Genomic DNA, 19875 nt, shown 5'->3' on the forward strand with positions numbered 1-19875 from the left:
TTTATTTTTTGCCTTTTATTTTTAGGGCTGTACCCATGGCATGTGGAAGTTCCCAAGCTAGGGGTCGAATCAGAGCCCTAGCCACAACCACAGCAATGCAGGATCTGAACTGCATCTGCAACCCACACCACAGCTCACAGAAACACTGGATCCTTAACCCACTGAGCAAAGCCAGGGATCAAACCTGCAACCTCATGGTTCCTAGTCGGATTCGTTTCTGCTATGCCAAGATGGGAACTCCACTCCCATATATTTTAAATCTTAAAAGAGTGATTTTTAAGTGAAATAATGTCTTGCTTTCTGGAAAAGAATTCTAAGGCCCAGTTCCACTGTGACCAAATCTACCTGTTCCCTCATATTTCTTTACCCCAAATTCCAAAATGCTAAGAAAAGGAAAGCCCAAGAGGCCATGATATGCATATTTATTTGTTTGCTTTAGCAGAATCATAAGGGGTTTGTCTTTGTTATATAGAGGCCAGGACTATATCAGAAAACCAGAGAAATAGATTATGGCTAGGGCTTGCTCCGGATCTTTAGTTTCCACTTCTGCTTCCAGCCACACCTTATCACCTTTGCTCAGTGGGAGGGTCAACATGCCAGAGAGATTCCTGATCTCTTGGGTGGAGACCTGATGCTTTTCTAAGACAGGACTTTTGTCCTTCATCAGCCAAATTATCACCTTGCAGTGACGGAGCTCTACATCAAAGACGAAATGGTAATTTCCTGGCAATTCACAGGTGAAGACCCCTGTGTCCTCCCCAAAGTCCTTCTGGGCATTGTACAGGACCTCCGTGAAGTTGACAGGCTTCGAAGGTGAAGGCAGCTTGCCACTGAGCTTCACAGTGAAGGCTGACTCCCTCTTACATGGGCATTTTGTATTTGGTCCTGGATATCCTGGTAATCCTGGTAATCCTGGTGGACCTGGGAAGACGGAGAAGATCCAGGAGGAAGGTCAGAGCATCTGCTAAAAGGTGATACCTCGGGGGATCTGGGAAAACCACCACTTTTTGGTTATAACATCATGGTCAAGAGATGGATCTTTGATGTGTGAGTCAATGGTTGAGTCACCTCTCTGAAACTGAGCAACCATGTGGTCTTGCGAAAGTCAATTAATCTTTCTGGGCTGTATTTCTTCACCTGAAAATAACATTATTGACCTCTCGTATGACTGAAGTTGGAATGAGACAATGCATTTAAAGTACCAAATACAGGGCTTACCAAACTTTAAGCCTTACAGAAAGACCTACACGGCATGACCTCACATACCTGTGGAACCTAAAAAAGTTGAACTCATAGAAGCAGACACAGAATGCTGATTGCCAGAGATTGGGGGGCGGGGGAACAAGGGAGATGTGAATCAAAGGATACACCATTTTGGTCATGCAGGAGGATTAGGTTCTCGAGATTTAAGGAACAGCATTGTGACTGTCCATTGAAAATTCACAATTCTTGCCGTATCAGAGAGTGAGAATGCAGATGAATCCCAACATGGCTCTATTTCTTTTCTTTTCCCTTTTAATCAAATACACACCAAAGAGGGAGGTGGGGCGATGTGGGTCAAAGGATACAAAGTGTCAGTTACGCAGCCTGAATGACTTCTGGTATCTAGTGGGGCTATGTGGGTCAAAGGATACAAAGTGTCAGTTACACAGCCTGAATGACTTGGGGTATCTAGGAGGGGGATGTGGGTCAAAGGATACAAAGTGTCAGTTACACAGCCTGAATGACTTCTGGTATCTAATGGTCAGCTTGGTGACTGCAAGTAACTATACTGTACTGTATATTTGAAACTTACTAAGAGGGTGGATCCTAAATGTTCTCAGCACACACAAAAAACGGGTAACTATCTGAGGTGATAGATACATTAATTGGCTTGACGATGGTCATTTCACAACGGACACATGTATAAAATCTCACCTTAAATATCTACAATTTTTATTTGTCCATTAAAGAAACCAAATGTTAAGACAACATACATTGGCTATGATTAATTCTGTTGTCCTCCCGGTTTTTTGTTTTTGTTTTTGTTTTTTTGTTTTTTGTTTTTTGTTTTTTTTGATAAGATTCTGTACTGCCTGGGCTATTTTAGGGGAAAAGTAACAGTAAAGAGAGAACAGTGTGATTTCTGGAAACTGTATGGATGATAATGAGCCTACATATTAGCTCATTCTGATTTGGGTGTGGCTAAGTGTCGCTAATGACTCCAATCTTTTTTTTTTTTTTTGGCCGTGCCCATCCTGGGCCAGAGATTGAACCTGCGCCACAGCAGTGACATTGCTGGATTCGTAACCTGCTGAGCCACCAGAGAATCCTAATGACTCTAACCTTATTGAGGATGATAAATAAAAGACCTGGGTGTCCAAACCTGGGGACCAGAAAACCTTTAGATTACCCAATCTAATCCCTGAGGATAATGACCAATGATAATGGTCCCACAAGAGTCTCACACAGAATTGTGAGCTTCCCTGAGAGTCCCCTCTAGGTCCAGTCTCACCGAGCTACCAGGAAGTTCTGGGTAACCAGGTAACCAGGACAGAATCTAGGGGAAATTTGCTGCCTGTTCAGGTGTTCATGGGGCCTCATTGTTTTCTTAATAACTAGCTTTGGGGCTCTGAGTGCCCAGGGAAATCCAGTTGCTCTGATGGTACATGATGCCCTGATAAACTCATAACGCCCCCCGGGTTTTCTTGCTGTTTACCAGACAGTCTGATTCACGATACCGACTCTACTTAGCACCTGCTCCCCCCATGACTAACCCACGAGAGCTAGGCCGGTCTCTCTTGCCCTCTGTGATTTGGGCTCTGGTCACCCCGCCTTGGGACCCAGGCCTACAGCGAATCATTTTCTCCGCATTCTTTCCATCCTCAACGCCTCAGGATCCCGAGCCTATGGAGACGATGACTTTTCTACTAGGAATATGAAACAAAGGGGGCAAGTAAAGGGCAGAAGAAGTATATTTCTCACCTCTGAAACCAGGAAACCCCATGAGACCTGGAGGTCCTGGAGGCCCTCGTGGCCCTGGAGGCCCAACACATCCTCCTTTCTCCAACACAGCCGCTAGGATGATGCTGGCCAGTATCCAGATACCTTGATTAAAAAACAAAGAGAGGGTTGTTTTTTTTTTTTTTCCTGTTTTGTTTGTTTGTTTGTTTTGTTTTGTTTTACTTTTATTTGAAGACTAGACAGGTAGGGTCACAACCTGGTCCAGCAAAGGTATTATCTCTAGAATTAGACACATGGACTCAACCATCACCCCTATCTTTACCAGTAAACTGAGCAAGTAACACTCTGAACTTAACCTAAAGGGTATTGACACCCCTTCTTTACCACCTAATACACAGCAATAATTACTCAGAAGTATTTCTGTACCCTTGATGGTCAACCTTTGTTTTCATCCATCTTTGAAATGATAGCATATAGTAAGCACTTTATAATGCTTCTTTTCTTTTCTTCTTTTCTCTTTTTTTGTCTTTTTAGGGCCATGCCTGTGGCATATGGAAGTTCCCAGGCTATGGGTCAAATTGCAGCTGCAATTGTCAGCCTACATCCGAGCCACATCTGCGACCTAAACCACAGCTCACAGCAATGCATCCTCATGGGGGGATCGAACCCGCATCCTCATGGATGCTAGTCGGGTTCATTACCGCTGAGCCGCAATGAGAAATCCTGATGATGTTTCTTGGATTGCTAAATGATTCGTTCTCATCAAAGCCTATCACATATTGAGAGCTTATTATGGAAAAGACATTGTGCTAGAAACACTGTATTATTAAGTTTTCATTACATGACCAGGGTTTCTGCCTAAACATCATTGTGGCAGACATCTCTGCCACAAGCATTTTCACGACAAACATTTTTGCCACGTAACCAATGGGCCATAAGGCAATTTCACTGTTGAAGATAAAATAACTGCTTGACAGTTGTGTGGTTTCATTTCTCCACTGATTCAGTATTCTTACATTACATAAATCTTAGCCCTCATAACGGTCTCTTCAGAGACAAGGAGATGTGGCCGTCTTAAAACGGTGGATGATCACAACTGCATGTATCAACTTGATAGAAAATACGGTGATAAAAATTATTAGAGGTGTCAAATGAGTGAAAAGCCATAGTGAATCCTATGCTAGAAAATGACAACATATTAGTTTGCAAATCCTCAGGTGATTTGAAGGCATAGAATTGAATCCACATGTGGCATAGAACTTTGGAACATCTTTCAATGGACGTCTCTCTCTCTCTGGCTGCACCCATGGCATGCAGAAGCTCCTGGACCAGGGACTGAACTCAAGCCACAGCAGTGACAATGCCAAGTCCTTAACTGCTAGTCTACCAGGCAACTCCCTGATTCCTCTCTTAATGAAGGAGGAATTTTTAGCAAAAAAGGAAAAGTGTGATGCCAAATGAAGAGAAATCAGCAAACCAAAAGAGGAAAAGAGAAAAGAGTATAAAATACTGCAAAAGACTTGGAAGACAAGTGCTTAGGTACAATCTACAAAGTAAAATCAGTTATTTGCAGAGTATCGCTATGAATCTGCACATATTTTAATGTATTTAAATACTTTGTATGTCACAATAAAGTCTTTTGAATTTTGTTATTCATTTCTTCTGTTTCATTTTTTTCTTTTTTTTTAAATGTCCTCCTTTTATTTTTCATGATTTTATCTTTTACAGCAAAATTGCCTAACAGCCAATTAGTTACAGGCAAAAACATTTGTAGCAAAAAATGCTTGTGACAGAGATGTCAATGACAAAGAAGCTTATAGTGAAAGTATTTAGAACAATTTGTTCTATCCCTACAGGGTAAGGTTCCTATTCCAGTTTACAGATTAGTGGTTTGAGATTCAAAGAAGCGATCCTACTTATTCCTAACCAGACTGCTAGTTAATTATAGCCTGAGACAGGATTCTAATTCAAGGCATTCTGAATGAAGAATCGGCATGCTTAATTACAAGTAGTTTTAAAAATTTTTTGTTAAAGTATAGTTGGTTTGCAGTGTGGTGCCAATTTCTGCTGTACAGCAAAGTGACCCAGTCATACATGTATATCATTTGAGATGTTTTTAATTAGTTGTTAGCCAGTGGCCCCTGCCCTCTCATTTCTTCAAATCCTCTGCTCTTGGCTTTCACTTTTCTTTTCCAGCCAAGTCTTGTAGTACTGCAACCCACAAGAAGAACCCTGAGTTGGATGGCATTCTTTTTTTTTTTTTCCTATCTAGGGCCACACTTGTGGCATATGGAAGTTCCTGGGCTAGGGGTCGAACTGAAGCTGTAGCTGCTGGCCTATGCCACAGCCACCATGACTTGGGATCCAAGCCACATCTGTGATCTATACCACAGCTTGCAGCAACGCCAGATCCTTAACCCACTGAGTCCAGGGATTGAACCTGCATCCTCACAGACAATGTGTCAGGTGCCCTCTGAGCCACAACAGGAACTCCCACATTCACCAGGTTTATTCTCTCTCCCCCAGAGACATAATCTCAGAACCCATTTTTGGCGCAAGGATATTCATACCTCTGTTAACAAAATGATACCCTCTATCCGCCCTCTTGTAAAAACTTGAACCAGGAGATCACCCCCTCCCACAACCTGTGTCCGTCTCCTACCAGCCATTCTCAGGACAAAGCCTTTCCTCTGTGGGGGTGGGCTTCTCTCAAATTTCTTTCTGAAATGCCTAGCCGTGTGTCCGAGGCTTGGGCCCCTGCCACTGTCCACTCTGTCAAGGCCTTAACTAAATGGTACGAAACCGCCTCTTCAAATATTTACCGCTGGTCCACACTGGAACCACAAAAAATTAATATTTAATCACAAGGTAGATTCAAGCCACCCACTTTTTCTGAATCTGGATCTCAGGTTTGGTAGGGTTGTCAGCGACAAGTCCTAGTCCATTTTCAGAGTTCCTTTCCAGCAGGTCTATTATGGGAGCAGCTATGATAAGCCCAAGTCAAGTGGCCATTTCTCCTTCCATTGTACTTCTTTCAGAAGACTTATTCCTTATGTTTCACCACAGATATGGAGTCATCACAAACTATTTTCTGACAGGAAGCCAAATGCAGAGCAGCAAGTCTAGAATTGAGGGCAATTTCCAAGGAGAATAATGTGCAAGGGGAAAGCAGCATTAATTGATATATAACTGAATGTCCAGACAAGTATAAAGCACACAGTGCTAATTAATATTAGTTACTGTTTTAACATGCATGGCACTCACCTCTTTGGATCCCTGTTACAATCTTTTAAGGAAAATATCTGTGATATATTTTATACAAAGCAAAATATTTGCAAAACATTCCATATTCTTTCATATTATCCTTATTTTATGCTTTCTTCCTGGAATTCTTATGCCTCTGATGTTTGATGAACTTATTCATTTTCCAAAGTTTGGGTCAGATGTCTCCTTCAGTATCTATATAAAACATACATATATATGGAGCAAAGACATTTTTATAAGAAGTTAGCATAGGGGAGAGCTCAGCATTGAACAAAGCAAAGCAGGTGAACTAATTCAAAAGTGAGTCATTTCTAGATACTTTCCTGTAAACCACCTCTTGCCTGAATACAAGGCCGAATGGCATAGGGATGGCTGTCAAAGAAAAGAATAAAATTGCCTGGCCTACCAGTGGACTTTAAGTATCTAGTAAACAACCCAGAATGTGTAGGTAAATGAGTTTTCTGACTTCACTTCCAGGATACTTTTTTTTTTTTTTTTTTTTTTTTTTTTTTTGTCTTTTTGCTGTTTCTTGGGCCGCTCCCGCGGCATATGGAGGTTCCCAGGCTAGGGGTCGAATCGGAGCTGTAGCCACCGGCCTACGCCAGAGCCACAGCAACGTGGGATCGGAGCCGCGTCTGCGACCTACACCACAGCTCACGGCAACGCCGGATCCTTAACCTACTGAGCAAGGGCAGGGACCGAACCGCAACCTCATGGTTCCTAGTCGGATTCGTTAACCACTGCGCCATGACGGGAACTCCCCAGAATACTTTTGCAAGCAGTATCAAACCGTTGTCATTGTTTTGCTTTTGTGTAAGATATGATTGAGATTTTTAAAAATCTACCAAGGAGATATATAATTGATGATGGTTAGAGATTTCCTTGCATCAAATAAAGTTAAAACTTGACCTCATATACAACAAGGTGGGGAAAGATTTCCTCATCTTCCATGTGGACCCTAAAATTCCGTTTGGAGGGTGTACTTCTTATTGGGGAGGGTCCTTGCTAAGAGTATGTGTTTTGATGTGGTTACGGCTAGAATCAAGACCAAAGAGAAGTAAATGAGCAGGCATGTACCAGACGTGATTTTCAGACCATAAATATGATATTAACAAAGGCTGTTTGGATAGATGTCCTTTATCAAGTTGAGTACATCCTCCTTTATTCCTAGTTTGTTGAGACTTTTTCGTATGAATAGGTATTGACATTTTTTTTTTTGCCCGCCTCCCCCCAACTTGGCATATGGAATTCCCATGCCAGGGATCAGATCCGAACCACAGTTGCGACTTATGCAGCAATGCGGATCCTCAACCCACCGAACCTGGTTGGGGATCAGACTGGTGTCCCAGGGCTCCAGAGACACTGCCAATCCTGTTGTACCACAGCGGGAACTCTGGATGCTGAAGTTTTGTCAAAGTATTTTTCTGCAACAACTGATATCATCATATAATTTCCTGCTCTGTTTTTAAGATTTAATATACAGTGTTAGTGATCAAGACAATGTGGTATTGGCAGAGGGATATGAACATACATCAGTGGAACATAAAAGAAAGTCTAGGAGTTCTCTGGTGGCCTAGCAATGAAAGATTCGGTGTTGTCACTGCTGTGGCTCGGGTTTAATCCCTAGATTGGGAACTTCCACATGCCATGGATGCAGTCAAAAAAAAAAAAAAAAAAAAGAAGTTAAGGAAAGTATAATGACAATGTCTCTTCAAATAGAGAATACAAATAAAGAGACAGAAATAATTTGCAAACAAAACAAACAAAAAAGAAAGTCTGTGTGTAAATCACATTTGACAAATCTATTTTCTTTTGCTTAGTAATGGATTTTTTAATTAAAATACAGTGGATTTACAATATTGTGCCAATTTCTGTCAGCAAAGTGACTGACTGCATATTATTTTCCATCATGGTCTATTTATTTTTTTAATTTATTTTCCATCCTGTTCTATCCCAGTATACTGGGTATAGTTCCTTGTGCTGTACAGTAGAACTTTATTGTTTATCCATTTTCAATGTTTTTTGGGTTTTTTTGTTGTTGTTGTTGTTGTTGTTGTTGTTTTATGGCTACAGCTGTGGCATATGGAAGTTCCCAGGCTAGGGGTTGAATCAGAGCTGCAGCTGCAGGCCTGTGCCACAGCCACAGCCACACAGGATCCAAGCTGCCTCTGGAACCTAAGCTGCAGCTTATGACAATGCTGGATGGATCTTTAACCCACTGAGCGAGGCCAGGAATCAAATCCACATCCTCAGAAACTATGTCAGGTTCTTAACCTTCTGAGCCACAATAGGAACTCCCATTCTATGTGTGATAGTTTTCACCTACTAACCCCAAACTCCCAGTCCCTCCCACTTCCTCCTCTCTCTTCCTTGGCCACCACAAGTCCATATAAGATCAGTATTCTAATATCCATTTCTTCAGTAACTGAGTTAACCTTTCTCTCTCCATTTCTCTTTTCCTTTCTGTCTTTTTTTTTTTTTGATGTAAAACATATTTTCTTTTTTAACCGTGTATGAAAAATTGTGGAAATTTAAGAATTTTACTAAACATTGTTTTCTAAAGATTGTCCAAGCTTATTTGTTAGAAGGTCTTTTTTTTTAATTTTATTGATATAGTTGGTTTACAACGTTGTGATAATTTCTGCTGTACAACAAAGTGATTCTGTTCTACATATACACACATCCATTATTTTTCAGACTCTTTTCCCGCATAGACCACCACAGAATGTGAACAACCTATTTTTTACAAAGATGCAAAACCAATTCTGCGGAGAAAAAAATAGAATATTTAACAAATTGGTACTCAAAAAAACTAATTTTAACCTAACTCTCATGCCTTAGATAAATATTAACTCTAAATGGATGATAGGTCTCAATGTAAAATGTAAAACTGTAGTATTTTTAGAAGAAAATAGGAAAAAATCTTCCTGATCTTGAGTGAGGTGTTTTAGACATGACATCAAAAACATAAATCATAAAAGAAAGGATTTGATAAACAGACTTTATGGAACAGAAGAAACTTCTGGGGAATTCCTGTCATGGCTCAGCGGTAATGAACCCAACTAGTATCCATGAGGACTTGGGTTTGATCCCTGGCCTCCCTCCGTGGGTTAAGGAATCAGGCATTGCTGTGAGCTGGGATGCAGGTTGCAGAGGTGGCTTGGATCCCCGCATTGCTGTGGCTGTGGCGTAGGCTGGTGGCTGCAGCTCCGATTCAACCCCCAGCCTAGGAACCTCCATATGCCATGGATCCAGCCCTAAAAAAAAAAAAGAAGGAAAGAAAGAAAGAAAAAGGAAAAAGAAAGAAAAACTCTTGCTCTTAAGATACTGCTAAGAGATTGAAAAGACAAGTCACAGACTAGGAGAAAATATCTGCAAATCTCACATCTGACAAAGAACTTATATAGAGACTGCATAACAAATGCTCTAAACCTGAAAGTAAGAAATCAAACAATCCTTTTAGAAAATGGACATTTCACCAAAGAGAATATATAGATGGATAAGCAATGAGACCCTGCTGTATAGGACAGGGAACTACACCTAGCCACTTATGATGGAACATGATGGAGGAAAATGTGAGAAAAAGAACATATATATATGTATACACCCACCCACACACACACACACACACATACATATATATGGCTGGGTCCCTTTGCTGTACAGCAGAAATTGACAGAACATTGTACATCAACTATAAAAAATTTTAAAATTTAAAAATAAACTCTATACCATAATTTAAGAAAATAGATGGAAAATAGAAAATAAGCACATTGAAAAATGTCCCCAAATCATTAATCATTAGGGAAATACAAATTAAAGCCAACCCAGGATAGCACTAACCACCCACAAGGACAGAGAAAAATTTTAAAAATGCTAATAATACAAAGATACAGAGCAACTGGAGGTCCCACGTGTTGTTAGAGGGATGGAAATGGTACAGTTGCTCTGGAAAAGACTTCAAAACCTACCACCATATGAGTCAGGAAATTCCAATCCTGAGTATTCGTCACACAGAAATTAGAACATATTGGGAGTTCCTGTTGTGGCGCAGTGGAAATGAATCCGACGAGGAACCATGAGGTTGCGGGTTCCATCCCTGGCCTTGCTCAGTGGGTTAAGGATCAGGCGTTGCCGTGAGCTGTACTATAGGTTGCAGATGTGGCTCGGATCTTGAGTTCCTGTGGCTGTGGTGTAGGCTGGCAGCTGTAACTCCAATTAGACCCCTAGCCTGGGAACCTCCATGTGCCTTGGGTGCAGCCCTAAAAGGCCAAAAAAAAAATAAGAAGATATTGTGGTTGGTAGAATCACGCCCCCTCCACACCATATGTCAAGCCCAATCTCCTGTGAATGTGATTTCACGTCTCTGATTTTCTTTTATTATATGGCACACCTGAGCTAAAGTGGGGAGACTCCCTGGGATAGTCTGGGCAGGCGTAATGTAATCACGTGAGCCCTTCCTTGTAAGCAGAAAAGGAAGGAAAAGAGAAAGGCAGGTAACTGTGTGAATAGCTGATGAAGGTAGGTTTCAGGAGCTAAGAATGGTCCTTGACCAAGAGCCAGAAAGGAAACAGGAACCTCAGACTTACAACCTCATTGAATGGGATTCTCCCAACAGCCTGAATCAGCCTGGAAGCAGACTTTCCCCCAGTGCCTCCGGAAAGGAAGGCAGGCCTATGGTCCCACTGATTTCGACTGACAAAGACTCTTAGCAGAGAGCCCGGCTCAGCTATATTACGCCCAGACTTCTGACCCATGGACACTATGAGATAGTAAATGGATGCTGTTTTAGCTGCTAAATTGGTAGTAATATTTCATGTCAGCTGTCAAGAATCACACAGAACTTGTAGCTTTCATACCCTTCCCACTGGCATTCTTTAATTCCCGCTTCTGTCTTTGAGTGCCAAGGAAAAAAATCCAAGTTAATAGACTCAATGAACACCTCTGGTCCTATTCTGTAGGCAGGAGGAAGAATAAGGGGAGATGGGTCCATATTCTGGGGCTAGGATTTGGCAAAAATAGGCATAGATTCAGGGCAGAGTCCACTTGCTTCAATAATCCATGTTCCGGTCTTCAGCCAACAACTCACCGCCAGAGGTCTGTGGAGACAAGGACCCCAGTTTGAATGTCGGTTGCCCTGAATTCTCTCTGGTTAAAAATTAACGAGCCCATTAACCCCAGGAGAGATAAGAAATCAAACATTTATTGAAATCAATTGATTTAATCAGCTCCCCTGAACCTTTCTAAATGAAGCTCATGAAACTGGATCAGGGACATTAAGACATTGTATATGGTTGTTCAAGCTTCTTTCCACAAGTCAGGATGCCTGGGGAAGTAAGAGGAAATTTCTTCATGGGAATCACAGGTAAGGCTCCCTTATGAAGACAACAGTATTAAAACATTTTACTTTGCTTCAGGTCTGATTCTAAGTTTTTAATACTCTTTTTATTACTGAATTCCCATAAAATGCAGAATAACTGACCATAGCACAAAAGAAATAAACATGCTTTACTCTAGAGAGGTTTATGCCGACGGAAGCTTAAGAAAAAGTAAGCAAACATTTTATTCTATTATATATAGCCTCATCTTTTGTGAAATCTCAATTTATTGATTTGTAAGCAATAGTGATAATGAGAACAAAAGCAATAGCTAACATTTATTGTGAATTTATTATGTACCAGAATTTGCATGATTACTTTACTTAATACACAAGGAGCCCATGATATGGGTTACTGTTATTCTTCAAATTATACATAATGAAATAGAGGCAGAGAGGAGTTTCCGTTGTGGCTCAGAGGGTTAATAACCCAACTAGTATCCATAAAGATGCAGATTCGATGCCTGGCCTTGCTCAGTGGATTAAGGATCTGGCATTGCCGCATATGTGGCTCAGATCTGGCATGGCTGTGGCTGTGGCATAGGCCCACAGCTGCAGCTCTGATTCAACCCCTAGCCCAGGAACTTCCATATGCTGCAGGTGTGCCCCTAAAAAGAAAAAGGAAAAAAAAAAGCAATGGAGGTAAACAGATATCTAGTAACTTGTACAGAACCCACCTTTGGAATGGGGATTTTGGCTCTAGGGTCCACAGTTTTTGACCCTGCTCTATTGACCTGTTTATGTTCACCCAATAACTGCTATGTTTTGTTTAATCCATTTCTTGTGAAAAGAGAGGGTCATTTAGTGAAATCTCTGTCTAAATCTATAATTTATAAATCTATAAATTCTCATGCATTTAAGTTAAAAATTTAGCACAGATAACTCCAATTAAGTTGCCAATATAATATCTGACTCAAAGCTATTCGTGTTCTGGGCTTTCCTTCATTTTCAAACTAACTCCCGGCCAGGCGTTCACACCACATTCCTTCCCTGGGCCCATGAATTGTCCTCATGCTGTAGCAGGCTACACCCACCCTGACATTTCCCAATCCTAATCCGTGATAGACTCCCCACATCTCCAGGACTGTAGGTATTGATAGGCTCCATTAGTCCAGCTTTTGGGAAAGTTATGAAACTCAAGAGTACACTGGTTGCCTTGTCTCTGTCTGACGAACCATCACCCCACCCCTTATCCGTAGCATTGTCTAAACCTAGGAGCCCCAGACTAAGTCTTTTGGCAATTCTCTTCATGGACCACACAGGTAAGCAATAACACATGGACTCTACTCTTGTAGAAACCAACAAACCTCACAATATAATCCTTGTCTTCTCCCTCCACTTGAGTTTTAAGGAACCAGCCCAGGTCGTCCCACTCCATTCAGGAACATTATGCTTCACAGAGGTAAATTTCTCATGAAACACTGACCTGTAATTCTTTGGTAGATATTAGCATACAGAATTCAGCAATCTATTACAAAGTATATATTGCCACAGGAAGTAGTTACATATTTGTGTGAACTACATGTCCCCAGGCTTGGCTAGACTTTAATTACAATTAACATAATGTTGCATTTAATATTCAAACTGTTAGAATTTGTTTCTCACGGAAATCCTTTCCTTCTCTATGCATTGGAACCAAATTCTGTTTTATGTACTTAGAGGCTCCTAGGGGCCCTAGCTCCATCAAATAAATCATAATTATATAATTGTACTTACAGCCTCACTAAAGCAGGAATCAGATCTGGGTTAAAAAATTGACCTGCCTTCACTGTTTAGATGCGTAAACATTTTGCCGAAACAAGGTCACGTCCTTAGAGCCCAACGATTAATTTATCCAATGTCCTAACTTCCACCTTTAGGGACTCCTCTTGGTGAAAAGAATGAAGTTCTTTCTCTCACAGTATGTATGTCTCAAATATGTATGCTATAAGACAGCATTACTTAATGGTTAAGTGTTTGTGAGCTTGCATCCACAAGCTGTGTGACCTTAGAAAAATAATTTCATCTTCCAGTCTTCAAATTCTTCATCCATGAAATGGAGATGCTTATAGTAATACTTCCTATGATTATTAGAATTAACTGAAAGGTGACGATTTTTCCAAGCATTACACAATCATTGAAGTAGGTCCCAAACCACATTGTCTTATACCAGGGCCACTAAACTGTATTGCTGCATTGTATACTGCTTCTCTTTACCAGTAGAGTGTTAGGCTACATATATCTTTTTCCTTCCAACAGTTCCTCCCACTGGACCAGTTCCAATAGTTCATACCATACTCCTTAAAAAGCCAAAATATATCCTGTTAAACTTTCCCTTTGAAGGGAACCCTCCTGCACTGTTGGTGGGAATGTAAACTGGTACAGCCACTATGGAGAACAGTTTGGAGATACCTTAGAAATCTATACATAGAACTTCCACATGACCCCGCAATCCCACTCTTGGGCATCTATCCGGATAAAACTCTACTTAAAAGAGACACATGCACCCGCATGTTCATTGCAGCACTATTCACAATAGCCAGGACATGGAAACAACCCAAATGTCCATCGACAGATGATTGGATTCGGAAGATGTGGTATATATACACAATGGAATACTACTCAGCCATAAAAAAGAATGACATAATGCCATTTGCAGCAACATGGATGGAACTAGAGAATCTCATAGTGAGTGAAATGAGCCAGAAAGACAAAGACAAAAACCATATGATATCACTTATAACTGGAATCTAATATCCAGCACAAATGAACATCTCCACAGAAAAGAAAATCATGGACTCGGAAAATAGACTTGTGGCTGCCTGATGGGAGGGGGAGGGAGTGGGAGGGATCAGGAGCTTGGGGTTATCAGACACAACTTAGAATAGATTTACAAGGAGATCCTGCTGAGTAGCATTGAGAACTATGTCTAGATACTCATGTTGCAACAGAACAAAGGGTGGGGGGAAAATGTAATTGTAATGTGTACATGTAAGGATAACTTGATCCCCTTGCAGTACAGTGGGAAAATAAAAAAATAATTTAAAAAAATAAACTTTCCCTTTGAGAGATGGATGGATATATGTCATTGGTACCTAACTTAAAGGGATAGTTCCAAAGATGAGAAACTTCCCATACACATAAATATAACTTTTTAGGACAGGATTTCTTCCTCCAAAGAAAATAACATCCTATCTCCACCAGGAAATCCATCGCATATGATTCATATTAACATGAAGGAAATGCCAGCACTGACCAAGTGTCCACCTTTCTTGCTTCTCTGATGCAGGGGTCTGGATTTTGGCCATGTCCATGCTCGTGGCTGTGGTGTCCTCTGGAGACCAAGAAAATCCTGGGCATTGTGACCTTTCAGGACCTCCAGGGCCTCCTGGTCCCCCAGGTTATCCTGGGTATCCTGGCATGACAGGTGAGAATCATCTTTCTTCTGCTTCTTCCCAGCTTTCTTATTATTCTATAGAAATGACCTTAATCATCAAAAGGTCTAAGGTGACCATGATGGACTGTGATTATCAAAACAAACTTCTTGGTTAAAAGGGCACAGAACTGGCAAGTTCCATCTCCTTCCTCCTTGTTTCTCCATTACATTTGCACATATAACTACTTGGAATGCTTTAAAAAATATTTCTGGAGTTCCTGCCATGGCACAGTGGAAACAAATCTGACTAGGAACCATGAGGTTGCAGGTTCAATCCCTGGCCTCGCTCAGTGGGTTAAGGATCTGGCATTGCCATGAGCTGTGGTGTAGTTCGCAGACATGGCTCAGATCTGGTGGTGTTGTAGCTGTGGCGTAGGCCAGCAGCTGTAGCTCTGATTGGACCCCTAGCCTGGGAACCTCCATATGCCGGGGTGCAGACCTTAAAAAAAAAAAATTTCTGAAGCCAAATCCCAACTGTACTATCTGTTGTCACAAAAAAATGCTTCACAACAAATAAATCAAAATGGAGTAGCATTCAGATATAAAGAAGAGACTTGTGGTTGCCAAGGAGTAAGGGGGTGGGAGGGAGAGAAGGATTGGGAGTTTGGAACTAGCAGATGCAAACCATTATATATAGGATGGAGAAACAAGAAGGTCCTCCTACATAGCACTGGGAACTATATTCAATATCCTGTAATAAACCACAATGGAAAAGAATAGGAAAAAGAATACACATATATGAATAACTGAATCACTTTGCTGTATGGCAGAAATGAAAACAGCCTTTTAAATCATCTATACTTCAGGAAAAAAAACAAAAAAACAAACAGGTGCTATTAATAAAAATCCACCCAATGAAGTATTTTGACTCACAAGTCTGCAGGTCCCATGGGACAACTCAGCTTCAGGCTACAGACCTATTGAGCCTGGTTTTAGGATTTAAGTTGAGAGCAAACATCTGCCCTGTGTTTCATTCCGAGGTCCAGTGAGAAAGAACAGTGGCTACCTGGAGCATGCTTTCCTTTGGCCATGCTAGGAGGAAAATGAGCACGTGATGGCCCTGAAGCCCAAACTGAGAGTTTACACACCATCACTCCTGTCTGCATGCCCACTGCCCAAAACAGCATGGGACCAAACCTCAGTGAAGGTGGGAATATACTCTACCAGCTAATGCGTAATTCAAGGTCAGCTGGCAGAGAGAGAGACTAAAAGGCTGGAAACGGGCATGCGGTCTACCACACAGATCTAATAAATCAGTGTCACTGAGAGGGCAGTAAAGGCATCTGGATTTTTAGAGGACCCCAGATGATTCTGATGGGCGGCCTTGGGTGCAATGCCCAGGTGCAGATGTTGTGGCTTGAAGTGTTTAAGATAATTTGTCAACGGCTGTGGGCCTGCTTACAGGTATTACCATGTGTTCTGAATTCTATGCCTAGGATTTTGAAAAATTAAGATAATAAAAGTCAAATAATGATTAAGCACTTCCTTTATGCTAGGAACTGTGCCGAGAAGTCTATATGGATTACTGCATTGAAAATTACACATCACTGCAATATTATAAAGGAAAAAAATATGCCATCTTCATCTGCAGATCATATAGAAATGACAACCATTGATATGGTTGCAAGAATCTGGAGGTATAATTTTATCAGATGCAAAATTCCTTGTGATGAAAGTTTTGAGAAAGAGAGTCTGATGTATGACACTAAACCTGTACCTCACTCTGGCTTTCCATAAGATAGGAAAACATATTATCTATAACATATTTTATGTTCCAGTTCTTCATGATCACATAATCTCATTGGATTCATGTCAATCATGTATTGAATAGGAAATAAAGATCATACCTTAAATTGGGGGGGCTCTGACTATGAAGATTTACTCTTAATACAGAAGAAAGTGGTATTTTTTTGTGTAAGCAAACATATTTAAATAATCTTTTGAAATTCATGTACATACTGTTATTTTAGTTCTGGTACATTGAGTTATCATCCCCAATCCCTCCCTAAGTTTCAGTTTTACAATATACATGTATGCCCTTTTCCATGTGGATTTACAGTGTCTCTTACCAGAGGAGACAGGAACTGTCCCCAACTTATTGCTGTTGAGCTTGGCCATGTGACTTGCTTTGACCAATAGAATTGGGTGGAAGTGTCAGTGTGCCTCTCCAAGTTGAGGGTTTAACAGGCATTGCATGTTCCCTCTGCTTGAACTTCTACCATCATGAGAATACAATGGACTGGACAGCCACTAATCCAAGGAGCATCATATCTTAAATTAATACGGTTAGTAAGTAGTACAACCAGGATGAGACATCAATTCCTCTAGTATGTAGTCCCAGATTGATGAACAGAGAAGGAGCAAATCTGGGATACACATGAAGTATTTTACTGCACCAGATGCCACATGCTTGGTACTTATCATTATACTTGAATGTATGAATTATATTTGAACATTTATAGCCCCTTCCAAGAAACAGGGTGACGTCATGGAAGGCAATACACCCAAAAATTAGGAGAATGCCAGATTCTGTCATAAACAAGCTGTGTGACTTTAGAAAATCCCCAGATCATAACTTATGTTCTACATTTGAAAAAAAGAAAGAAAAAGGAAGTTTGGACTCACCATGGGGAAATCATCCTCGGTCACAAAAATAGATACTTGAATTTTAAAGTCTAGAAATGGCAATTTTCTCAAATTGCAGGTGAAGTTATATTTGCAGATAAAATTCCCTCAAATATTGCTCTTTATGCAAGTTCACATTTATCCTCTGCAACTTGTTTGTGCTTGCCTACTAGTGAATGTAAGAAACTGTGGAAGTGCATGGCAACCAATAATGTTAAATTTAAAATTGAAGAACAGATGATCATACTAATTTCAGTTCTTCTATCTTGTGAGGTATGTGCTCATTGGTGAGGTTTTATACAGCTTACTTGCAGATGTGTGAGCCAAAATAATAGTTAATAATAATTCTTTTTTTTTTGAAGTCCACATAGTTTGATTAGTACAAGCATTTTTTCCAATATAAAACTTATTTTTAGTATAAGATGTAATGACCAAGGTCAGTATTGCAAAGAATTATGCACTGTTCACCATACATGCCACTTATTCCGTTACTTTGACTCAAGATTGCTAGATAAATAGGTGTTTTAAGGCAATGCTTCCCTTAAAATGCCTACGAAGCATGTTTAAAAGGGAAATTCTCTGACATTAGCCAGAGATTCTGATCTCCTCACTACACATTACTGCCTTGCAATCTTTGACTCCCAGGTTGTAGTAAAAAAAATAAAATTTCATAGCAATACAGTAACTTTGGAAAATCATTTCCTTCCTCTATTCCTCTTCTTTCTCACCTCTCCTCTCTTCTACCTTCTTTCATTCCTTTTTTCCTATTTTCCTTTATTCTTTTTTTTTTTTTTTTTTTTTTTTTTGCCATTTCTTGGGCCGCTCCTGCGGCATATGGAGGTTCCCAGGCTAGGAGTCTAATCGGAGCTGTAGCTGCCAGCCTACACCAGAGCCACAGCAACGCGAGATCCGAGCCGCGTCTGCAACCTACACCACAGCTCACGGCAACGCCGGATCGTTAACCCACTGAGCAAGGGCAGGGACTGAACCTGCAACCTCATGGTTCCTAGTCCGATTCGTTAACCACGGCGCCACGACGAGAACTCCTTTCCTTTATTCTTCCTTCTTCCATTTAACCGAATAATGAGAGTCAATTCCGTAGCAAAAATAATTCCATAACTTTTAGAGGGGAACTTTGTATTCCAGCCTTCAGGAAAGTCACTGTCAAATAGGGGATCCAACCCTTTAAGCCAAGTTTGTTTGTTTGTTTATTTGTTTGTTTTCTTTTTACCACCACACCTGCAGCATATAGAAGTTCCTAGGCTAGGGATGGAATCAGAGCAGCAGCTGCAGGTCTGCACCACAGCTTGCAGCATCCCAGAATCCTTGACCCTCTGAGCAAGGCTAGGGATCCAATTTGCATCCTCATTGACACTATTTTGTGAGCAACAACGGGAACTCCCAAGCCAGGTTTATATTGCAGTGTCATGAGTACTGTGCCTGGCAAACAGAGGAGAGAGAATGTTTTCCAGACTGAAGTAAAAGAGGATCAGTAGAGATGCTGGGCGGGGGTAGGAGGCAGAGCAAGGAAAGAGTCACTGAGGGTGAAAATGATTCACAAGCACCTCATTCCAGCCTGGCTTTTTGTTTGTTTTGTTTGTTTGTTTGGGAGTCTAGGAGCCCCTGGTGTACCAGGACCACCCGGGCTGAACGGGATACCTGGAGATATTAAGAACTGTCCACCCAGACAAATGTCAGCCTTCGCTGTCAAGCTAACCGAGCCGTTCCCAGCCCCCTCCCAGCCCATCGTCTTCAACGAAACCCTGCACAACCATCAGGGCCACTTCAATCTCACCACGGGGGTGTTTACCTGCGTCATCCGGGGACTCTACCACTTTGGATATCACGTGGAGACGTTCCAGCGAGCTGCCAGCGTGGGGCTCATGAGGAATGGAACTCAAGTCAGCCAGGGAGAAGCCGAGGCTGAGGGAGGTTACGGCCACCTCTCAGGAACTGCTCTCTTAGAGCTGGGGCAGGGCGACAAGGTCTGGCTGGAGTCCAAGCGGAGCCAAGCAGAACTTGAAGAAGGAACGATTCAAACTGTGTTTTGGGGGTTTTGCTTCACGCCAAACTGCCCCCTTCCTCGAGAGGGTCTAACTTCGAGGACACAATATTCCTCTCTGGTACACTTTAAAAAAAAAAAAAAAAAAAAAAAAAGATCGTTCCACATAAATGAAATGTGAGGCTGAACAATTGATTTTAAAGATGATCTCTGAAATTAGTAAATGAATGTCCATCAGGTGGTCCACTA

The 19875-nt window shown here is 41.2% G+C and overlaps 2 protein-coding genes across 2 annotated transcripts; one reads left to right on the forward strand and one right to left on the reverse strand.

Annotated features, from left to right (window-relative positions):
* Positions 1-405: 405 nt before the first annotated feature.
* On the reverse strand, positions 406-5749 carry LOC110258309 (protein HP-20 homolog). The gene is made up of 3 exons (XM_021081473.1): positions 5606-5749; positions 2965-3087; positions 406-921 (listed from the first exon to the last, which is right to left on the reverse strand). The coding sequence occupies exons 1-3, from the start codon at positions 5610-5612 to the stop codon at positions 482-484; spliced, it is 570 nt and encodes a 189-aa protein (XP_020937132.1). The 5' UTR covers positions 5613-5749; the 3' UTR covers positions 406-481.
* Positions 5750-11295: 5546 nt separating this feature from the next.
* LOC110258310 (hibernation-associated plasma protein HP-27-like) lies at positions 11296-19875 on the forward strand. The gene is made up of 3 exons (XM_021081474.1): positions 11296-11572; positions 14853-14990; positions 19242-19875. Exons 1-3 carry the CDS (start codon positions 11530-11532, stop codon positions 19805-19807), a joined length of 747 nt encoding a protein of 248 aa, XP_020937133.1. The 5' UTR covers positions 11296-11529; the 3' UTR covers positions 19808-19875.

Source organism: Sus scrofa, unplaced genomic scaffold, assembly GCF_000003025.6.
Source record: "Sus scrofa isolate TJ Tabasco breed Duroc unplaced genomic scaffold, Sscrofa11.1 Contig1878, whole genome shotgun sequence".
NCBI classification, from domain to species: Eukaryota; Metazoa; Chordata; class Mammalia; order Artiodactyla; family Suidae; genus Sus; species Sus scrofa.